General features: G+C 41.8%; 2 protein-coding genes and 1 non-coding gene across 4 annotated transcripts; 1 reads left to right on the top strand and 2 right to left on the bottom strand.

Annotated features, from left to right (window-relative positions):
- The first annotated feature begins 31 nt into the window (after nucleotides 1-31).
- TRNAL-AAG lies at nucleotides 32-112 on the top strand. The gene has a single exon. It is a non-coding gene; the product is annotated as a tRNA-Leu (tRNA).
- A 326-nt stretch (nucleotides 113-438) lies between these two features.
- On the bottom strand, nucleotides 439-922 carry LOC120669700. Its single transcript, XM_039949521.1, has one exon. It carries the CDS (start codon nucleotides 898-900, stop codon nucleotides 577-579), a length of 324 nt encoding a protein of 107 aa, XP_039805455.1. The 5' UTR covers nucleotides 901-922; the 3' UTR covers nucleotides 439-576.
- Nucleotides 923-3,607: 2,685 nt separating this feature from the next.
- LOC120669699 (26S proteasome regulatory subunit 10B homolog A-like) lies at nucleotides 3,608-9,071 on the bottom strand. Of its 2 annotated transcripts, none has more exons than XM_039949519.1 (10): nucleotides 8,676-9,071; nucleotides 6,913-7,032; nucleotides 6,571-6,707; nucleotides 5,923-6,084; nucleotides 5,721-5,807; nucleotides 5,554-5,640; nucleotides 5,047-5,184; nucleotides 4,359-4,550; nucleotides 4,169-4,267; nucleotides 3,608-4,058 (listed from the first exon to the last, which is right to left on the bottom strand). In XM_039949519.1, exons 1-10 carry the CDS (start codon nucleotides 8,773-8,775, stop codon nucleotides 3,984-3,986), a joined length of 1,197 nt encoding a protein of 398 aa, XP_039805453.1. In that variant the 5' UTR covers nucleotides 8,776-9,071; the 3' UTR covers nucleotides 3,608-3,983. The 2 variants fall into 2 exon arrangements, with proteins under 2 accessions (XP_039805453.1, XP_039805454.1); XM_039949520.1 differs by having other exon boundaries at nucleotides 8,962-9,069.
- Nucleotides 9,072-9,432: the final 361 nt, after the last annotated feature.

Below are 9,432 nucleotides of genomic sequence, written 5' to 3'. Positions count from 1 at the left end.
AATAGAATGACTCCAATATCTGTACTCAACAGTTGAGATGGCCGAGTTGGTCTAAGGCGCCAGATTAAGGTTCTGGTCCGAAAGGGCGTGGGTTCAAATCCCACTCTCAACAGTTTGATTTTTCCCCCCTCCCTTTTTCAACTGGGGTTAATTCAGGCCTATTTTGTCCACTGTGCAGACCCACGCAGAGAGACCCCCTTCCTATCGGTAAGTTTGCCAAGTTCAAAATGCTGCTTTTTTTTCATACTGCCATCCTGTGCTGTTTCGATTAGCTAGTTTTCTTCGTTACTTCTGAAATAAAATCCCCAAGAACATGTACCTCAAAATTTTTAATAGCATATACACATATATTATAGGCTGACAATATTAACACGCGTGTGTATGTTTGCAAAGTCGTTACAAGGGAAGAGGCGCAGAAGCGAAAAAAATCTCTCGCCATTTCCCCTGTACACAACAGGAAAAAGAAATGTGGACAAAAAGGCAAGCTAAAATAGCTGGCCCATGCACGCCTCGTGCCGTGTTTGCGTTCGCGGGCACGACCCCGCCGTCGTCGACGTCGCCCGCGCCGCATCGTCGTCATACGCCGCCGGGCTTCTTGCTCATCTCGTGGAGGCCGGAGCCGATGCCGCGGTGGAGCCGGCACCGGAACGAGCCCGCGTGCACGGTCGGCGAGCAGAGGCACGCGCGGGGGCTCCCCGGCAGGTGGAGCTGCTTCGCGGCGGCCGTCCGCGGCGTGGTGATGCTCGCGGCAGGCGCCTCGTGCGAGGAGGAGGAGGCGCCGCCGTGGTAGTGGTGGTGGTGCCCCGGCGACGGCGCGCCGGCGTGGAACAGGGCCTTCTTATCCGGCAACGCGATCTTCTCGATCGACGCCGGCCTGTGCGCCTGCAGATGATCCCCCATGTCCGAGCGCTGACGATCTTGATCAACCGATTCCTTTTGGGGAAAAAAAAATCCGAGCAAGCCAAGAACCGGTCCAAATTAAAATGCAGCCAACATTCTACATAAAGCAATCAAGCAAGAAGAGGCACATCACATAAGATTTACCTGTATATATGAAATCAATCAAGGGCAATGTATGGAGTTAGCCTATACTAGGTCTACTAAATTATCTCTATGGGATATAGGAGGTTGTAGTAGTAACAAAATGGAGATGGAGGGGGATTAAAGAGAGTGATATACGGATGAATAAGCCTATATAAAGGTCAAAAAGACTATTTTTATCGTGCATAATTCTTGTGGATCATGGATGACCAGGCCAGCTGCTGAAGATGAACTGGAGCCACTATTTTGGGGTCAGTTTATATTTGGGCTCCGCAAAGCCAACATGCTTTTGGCCGAAAATTTAGTGTGTTGTGGAAAATGTGTGACTTGGATTTATTTTCGAGTTGCCAAATTCATAATTTGGCTGAGAAGGCAAAGGGTGCGGTGTCGCAAAGCCATTTTTGAAGTTCACAACCTTCTGTGCCCTATTTGGAGAGAATCACACGAATGAGAACAAAACTGGTCATGGAAAGAAATTAATTAGGAACAAATGATAAGCCTTCAAGGTTGTTTGGTTGTACCATAGTAAAAATAAAAAAGGTATGAATTCTTGGTTAGGATTTTCCTAAGCTGCACATAAAGTTCTACTTTACTTTCACCGCTCTAGCAGCTAGCATATAGTACACATGTTGATGTATCCTAACAGGAAAAGGCGAAAAGCTACAAAAGCTACTCCCTCCATCCCAAAATATAACTATATCTAGAATTTCTCAAAGTAAAATATTTTCATATTTGACCAAAAATATGAAAAAAAATAATTAATTGAAAATAAGAAAGGTTACATGTTAATTGTTATGGTAGTTGGTTTCATCATGATCAACTAATATCATTTTTATCTTGTCAATATTTATGATTTTTTTGTTATTCATAGTTAAAGCTTAAAAGGTTTGATTTGCGAAAGACCTAAATGTAGCTATATTTTGGGATAGAGGGAGTACATTTTTTACATCTTCACGGACAACTACAATGACATGATGAATCCAGTAATATGAAGACTCCGCAATTGTTTTAAACATGGAGTAAATGGCAATGCAAAATTATGTGCTAAAGTTAGCAATTCACATGCCTGTTACTACACTGCAGTATGTTACACTTTTAGATACTATAATGTCCTCAGTAAATGACATAACCCACAAGTCGTTCTCAAAAAGGAGCACATCCTACAAAACTGCCAAGTATTGAGAACTCGCAAGAACCACATAAAGATCAAACCAACTATATTATCAATGTACAAATAATGAAAAAATCCAATTTAAACATAAATATCCTTTTCCGTATCCATGAAGCAGTTTCAAGAAAAGTAGGCACTTCCTATTTCGAAGAATTCCTTGGAACAATGTGTTTTTATGATAGATTTGTATGGTTGGAGAACTTCCAGTGATTTCTTTTGGATTGAAAAATATTTTCAAAATCCATGAAATGATCCCTTTTTATTTCTTTGACTTAAATACTAGCTTCTTTTTTGAAAAGTAGTATGGCAGAAGCTTTGTCGATTAATTACCGGACGCAAAAGCAAGAACCAAATTGGCCATGGCTTATGAGTCACAAAAAAGTGGATTGGTTTTGGTACATTCTTAGCTGAACTCTTTATCTAAGAAACTACGGCAGCCCTTCAAACGCACATGAGCTGAAATGTCATGTGTAAAATTCCTGTTGAACTCCATGACAATATATTCCTTCAAAACTCATGCATTTTTTTCTCCAAAAACCCACATTTCCTACTAAGTGGCACATATGCAAGGAATCAAGGAAAATGCATAGAAAGAAAGGGCAAATTGTACTCGAAATGTGATCATAAATATTTCTTGATTTTCCTGTTTTAAATGATACATCCAGGAATGAAATTAGCTTCTTTAACTATACCATGCGTACAACTCTGCACCACTTCCTATGAAGCGTTCCTGAAACAATCTATTTACATCGAAGCACTTTTAGCACCCATCTATGTAAGAATCTACTGGCAATGCAAGAGCGTTGAAGCAGGTGACACGTGAACAGGAAGAGATCACGACGAAGCAGGTGACACGTGAACATGAAGAGATCACGACGACCCCTGAACTCTACTAGGTACATCATAAAAAATTTGGTTGATGGAATGTTCAATCTACTTTTGGCGTGTACAGGTGTTAGCTTAACACCTTCCACCTGAAAGTTGTTGTCCGAAGAAAAAAAATCTATATCATTCATTTGAACAGAATCAATATCATTCATGCACAAGAGTAATGGTTTCAGAGATCAATGAAATTGGGTTCACTCTCTACATCGTGGAGCATTCAAATCAGATTTGTTTTCATTTAATTTGTATAGGGAAAGTCGTCGTTACTACTAGTTAACTGCAAGGCATTGCAATTGTATGATTACCTTTGCGCCATACATCAATTTTTACCTGCATGATAATTAAGTTTTATGACACTCCCTAGAATTGCTATGATGTGAATTTTTTAATACTTTTCATATGATATTATTAACAACATTTAAGCAATACTGGGACCAGTTGTTGCATTAAGAAGGCTACCATTTCTTGATGTAAGCTCCTTCTCCACTTCAGCAAAGAGTTCCCGAGGAATTAGAAATGATGTCCTTCGTGACCTTTTGTTGCTTGGTGCTCTTTAACCATGCAATCCCCAACAAAACCTGCACATTGCAGGTGTTTGTTTTCAACGGTACATTCGTCATATGGTACTTCAGCTGGAGCTGCATAGTCGGGGTTCATCCTCAACGTGATCAGTTTCAGAGTGAATTCGAAGTTTACACTACACCGACCTGCTTGCAGCTACATGGCCTACATCAATCCTGGAATCTATCTGATGGAACTAATAAATAAACGAAGAGTAACTTGTTTGCTCGCCTCCAATAGCGTCAGGATGAGAGCTCTACCGCCCGAGATGGACTAACAGGGTTTCCACTACAATCCGAAGGTCTCTGGATCAGTTCGTCCCCCTTCACTCCTTGCCGAAGTCAGCGCTGTAGTGCGCTCTGGACTCGAGCTTCTTGGCCTCGTTCAGCTTGCGCACCGCCTGAAATTATTATTACATCGGAAAGGGAGGCACGGTGAGCACCAAGCAAGCTCGATTATGGTGAGGTAGAGGTAGAGTGAGAGAAAGAGAGAGAAGTGGTGGAAGCGCACCTTCATGAAGTCCTCCTGAATAACATAGTCGCGCTCTGCTCGAATGGCAGCCATGCCAGCTTCCGTGCAGACGTTGCGCAGATCAGCGCCGTTGAAACCCTGGAACGGAACCACAGGAGTTAGGATCCAGGAGATGATGCCAAGCATGTTAGGGTGTTAGGAATGATAGGCTTAGGTAAGATTGGTTCACCTCAGCCAGTTTCACAACAGCTTCGTAGTCGATTTCGCCATGCTTGGCGATGCCAGCTGCGTGAATCTTGAGGACCTCCATCCTCCCCTGCTCATTCGGGAGCGGGATCTCGATCTTCCTGTCCAATCGCCCAGGCCGAAGGAGCGCAGGATCCAAAACGTCAGGTCTGTTTGTTGCCATGATCATTTTCACCTATATTCAGCAAGAGCATTCTTGTCATACAGTTCAAGAAGTCACTGCACACAGACAGCATAACACTAACAGTCAGGGACAATCGATATAATCTCAAATTCACCAAGGGGTGCATCATCATATTTGTGATAAAGTCTCTTGCTGTCTTGCACCAAATTATAACTTCGCAACTGAATTTAATATGATATCAACTCCCCAATATGCTCACCATCTAGGCAACAAACAAACAAAATTCCAAGATTTCTGCACAGCTATGTTCATTGCAAAACATCACAAAATGTGAATTACTTTTGCAACAATGCAAGTGAAGTATGGACCCCTATATACATAGAACAGGACTAACAACTAAAATTCAGCACTCAAATAAATGAATCTAAAAAAATACTTCATGTCACTATAGGACTGGTTCTAAGAGCTGAATACACTTCAGCACTTCCACGTGAAAAATAAGCAGACGATCGACATTAAAAAAAATCATTTCTTATGGAAAGAATACCTTCCCAAGCTCATCGAATCCATCTAGCTGATTTAAAAGCTCCATCAATGTCCTTTGAATCTCACGATCAGCACTTGTGCCCTCACTAAATCTTCGGCCACCAATGGCATCGATTTCATCCATGAAAATGATGCATGGCTAGGTACAAGATTGAACCAAAGAAAACATTTTAGAGGCAATTGTATCTAGACTAATTATGTACTTGATTTTTTTTTTAAAAAAAGACAAATGCATCCACAGGTGCGCATATTTCTTTTTTCCAAGCAAATAGGTTTGCATATAGTAACTAAAACGCAAAAGGCTGTTTCTCAGTTTATTCTTGGCTAATGTACATCTAGAGCAATACATTCGTTTTTCTTCATTGTCCACCTTTGAATGAACAGGCTATTTAGTTCACAGTTAAATCATACTCATGGAGTTAAAGGAAAGAAAGCTATGCTATTGACATCTTTCCCAAAATAAATGAAAGAATCAGGATACAGATAAACAGAATGAAACAAAGCTTACCTGATGCTCACGTGCATAGTTAAACATTTCACGAATCAAGCGTGCACTTTCACCAATATACTTGTCAATGATAGCACTTGAAACTATCTGTTTAAAAGGTGCACATTAGTGAAAAACGATATGCTTTATATATGTGATATTTTACTAGCAAAAATAGAGTTCCAGACCTTCAAAAAGTTAGCATCGATGTTGCTAGCAATGGCTCTAGCTAGGAGCGTCTTCCCAGTTCCAGGTGGACCATAGAGTAGCACACCCTTGAATGAGGAAAGTAAAATTTAGAACAGCCCAGGATTATGAAAATGCACTGTCATCAATTTGAGCTAACTGCATGGTATTGCACTTCAAAGCATATTTATTTCTTGAATTTACCTTTGGCGGCTTAATCCCTACATGGAGAAACAGTTCCGGATTCATAAGCGGTAACTCAGTGGATTCTCTGAGTTCCCTTATTTGATCTGACAAGCCACCTACAGCTGAGTAACTAATATTGCCAGGATCTTCATGTAGCATGTTGTAAACCACAGGGTCAACCTGAGGAGTAAGAACGATATTGCGTCAAGGATTAATAATGTCCAAATCGTAACCACCAGAAATACAGGTCGACAGGGTCGTGTTTGGGCTGCTATGATGATAGCCCATCCAGCCTAACGCTTGCTCTGGTCTCACAACACACACAGCCACAGTGTAACTTTCCAAAATTCCTCCTCACTTTCTCTCTGCACCCAGTCAACCCAGTGCCACACTGCCACCCTCCACAAATCCATCACTGCCAGCCAACAAACTTTAGCAGGCGTTAGCAAAATTAATTGCCCATGGACACCTATTCGCTCCACTGTCCATTTTCGTTGGGCGCCGCTTTTTTTTTTTGCTGCTACTGCGCCCCTCGCTGCGAGGTCCTGTGTGCCATTGGTGGCCCATAGTCCTCAACATTGGCAGATTCGTAGATCTTATCACAAGTGACCTCCTCCATCCTTAAGTAATCAAACAAAAACATAAGCAAAGAACCTAAACATATACCTCACGTGGCAAAGTGCGCATGATAGTAAGCGTTGTCATGTCAAGAACAACTCTTGTACCAGCAATCAACTTTTCTTTGTCAACTTTACTTCGGCAAGCAACAACATAGCGTGGTCCACTGCTGGCCTTCACGATAACTTCAAGAAAGACATGTTTCAGTTGCTTTGATAAAACTCGATGCATTATTTATCAGTTGAGAAGCAAGAAAAAATCTTTAGCATGATTGGAAAAAGTTCATGTGTAAGGAAATATAGCTGAAGGTCAGGTATATAACCCAGATTCTTTCATTATTCCTACAAAAAAAATATTCTGCTCAAACATTAAAAACATTTTTTCACTTACACCGTTCCTTGTCCAAAGGTCTAAGCACCTCACCAATAATTTGGCCCACACTTTGCAATGCTTTGAGATCCTCTTCAGTTTTTCCCAAGTTTTTCTTTGCATTTTTTTGGTTCTCCCTCCCTGCATCCAAATACACAATTTTATCAAAAAAAAAGTCAAGATAACTATAGTAGAAGTCTATGCTATCTGTAAGAAAATGTATCCTATCACATCTTTCAATTATAAGCAAAACAAAAGCATGTCACTTTGAACTATCACACCAAATATAGAAGATATAAAGGTGTAAAGAGTATAGTGACAAGAAAAAACATCCACTCATGGAACATGATCAAGAAAAGATTAAAAAAAACACAAGTCAACCAACTCAACATCACCACACTTTCAAGTTAAAAAGAAGGAAAAAAAGGCGTATTGGTCTTCACTCTGAAGGTCAAGTTCATCCTCCAACTCTCAAAAATGCCAATTTAGTCCCTCAACGTTTTTTTAGGTCAAATTCATCCTTATACCAATGTGATACTCCATAATACCATAAGACTAATGCGAAAAGTTATTTTTACCCTTAGCTCCTTCTTATACTCAATTTCTATTGTTGTATCATTGTAATTAGTCAATGATAGGACAGAACAGATCCATTATTCTTTCTCCTAGCTTACTTTCTCTCATTTTCATTGAAGTGCCCTTTCGTATTTAGTTTAATCTAGATCATATAAGAATAACATGCATATGTTTGATCAACTTTCTGTAGCACTGCTCAACATGCAAATTGTGAAGGAGTCAAGGAAAGGAAATAATCAAGGGTAAGGAGGACTTTTCACATTAGTCTCATGGTATTATGGAGCATCACATTGGTATAAGGATGAATTTGACTTAAAAATAAAAGTTGAGGGACTGAATTAATCTTTTTAAAAGTTAAGGGACAAATTTGACCCTCGGAGTGAAGTTGAGGGGCCATAACGTCTATTTTGCCTAAAAAGAACAAACTAGAAGAAGGCTGGCATCAACCTCTACATTCGATAAAACATAGTAGTATTTTGATACACACTTCATGGGCCCACAAGTCATAAACATCATCCAAAACTAATTTAGTAGCCAAATTGTGCAATGCAACTGCTCTCAGAATACTAAATGATAAAGCACGATAGAACCAAATAACCAATCTGAGCTGGCTGGCACAAAACAACACAAACCTAGGACTCCTGCATGAAAGGGAGAGTGACTACCTAGAATCTCAATCACTGGAACTAGAAACTCTTGCTTTCTGAATGCAAACTCACTTACGGAAGCATTTCACTCCAACTTAACCTCCAATAGACTACAGACATATCTTCAACAGAACAGGGAATAGCAGCCAACACAAAATGTAAACCCAGCCAATTTTGTTTTTGGCAGTAACATTCACCTGCTAACTGAAAAGAGCAAACCTACCAAGCAATCACCAACCACTTGCATCTAAATTCCCCCAACTTGTAGTTGTTTAACAACCAAACTTCACCCAAACCTCACTCTACCCCCCGAACATCGCATCCTTGGCAAGCAATTTGGCACCTCCAAAAAACCCAAAGCAAAGCCCAATCAGGCTACCGCCGGACCTCACCCGAACCCAAATTGAGCCGGCCAAAACCCTACACCGCCGCTCTATCACCACAAAAAAAAAAAGATCGCGATCACCACTCGCGAGCAGCGAAATCCATCCCTACATACCGGCCTGGACATACACGCACGGGTAGACGCGGGGGGGTTGGGAGGCGGCGGCGGCGCGTTACCTGTTTTGGCCCGCGCCTCGAGCTCCCGGCAGCTGAGGAGCTTCTTGCGGTACTCGGCGACTGCGGCGCGGCGGCGCACGTCCTCCCCACCCTCGGCCATCCTCGTCCCACCCCCTCCGGCGACGAAAAAATTGCAATATGGAAACACTGACCACTCGTGAATTTGCCACTCCCAGTGAATGACACAGTGAGATCATCTATACCTATGAAATGTGGGGCCAATGACAAAACTACAGAGACCAATATTTACAGTCCCATTTTTGCAAATTTCTCGCCGGCGACCTACCCTCGTCGGCGGCCGCGGTGCTTGGCATTCTTCTCTCGCAAGAAGAAGGGCCCCAAGAGAAAAGTGGAGGCGAACCCGAGTCGCGCTGAGCCGGGCCGTGAGCGTGAGGCCTGAGCAGAGGGGTTTGGCCGTTTTTTTCTTTTTATAACTTGGGTTTTGGTCCTCGCAATGATATTTCGAGTGATATTTGTTTGCCTTTTCGAATTCGAATGAGGTTTTTGATCGATTTGCTTGTCGAATCGGAGAGAAATCTTTTTACTTACGATTCTGGGGCAATTCGGAGCGCCACGTCGCCAACCATATTCGACCGTCGGATCGGCCGCGTGGACGGCTCAAATCATGCCGTCCCCTCGTATTTTACAAAAAAGCCCTCAGGTTTTATAGTAATCTAACCCACCGTCCACTGCTCTCTCTTAGGAATTTTTGCTCATAAGCCCTCATAGTTTTTCAAAATCAACCCGCAATCCAATA

This window comes from Panicum virgatum, chromosome 4N, assembly GCF_016808335.1.
Source record: "Panicum virgatum strain AP13 chromosome 4N, P.virgatum_v5, whole genome shotgun sequence".
In the NCBI taxonomy this organism is placed as follows: domain Eukaryota; kingdom Viridiplantae; phylum Streptophyta; class Magnoliopsida; order Poales; family Poaceae; genus Panicum; species Panicum virgatum.
Note: the sequence above shows the minus strand (reverse complement) of the source record. Positions and strands in the feature narration are given on the sequence as shown.

Bases quoted from the DNA above. Each gene is read 5' to 3' on its own strand.
- LOC120669699 (XM_039949519.1), bottom strand. From the start codon at position 8,775: ATGGCCGAGGGTGGGGAGGACGTGCGCCGCCGCGCCGCAGTCGCCGAG. The intron at 4,551-5,046 runs GTATTCTTTCCA...TGCTGAATATAG, and splicing joins GATTCGATGAGCTTGGGAAG to GTGAAAATGATCATGGCAAC. The intron at 4,059-4,168 runs GTGCGCTTCCAC...TAATAATTTCAG, and splicing joins TTCAGGAGGACTTCATGAAG to GCGGTGCGCAAGCTGAACGA.
- LOC120669700 (XM_039949521.1), bottom strand. From the start codon at position 900: ATGGGGGATCATCTGCAGGCGCACAGGCCGGCGTCGATCGAGAAGATC.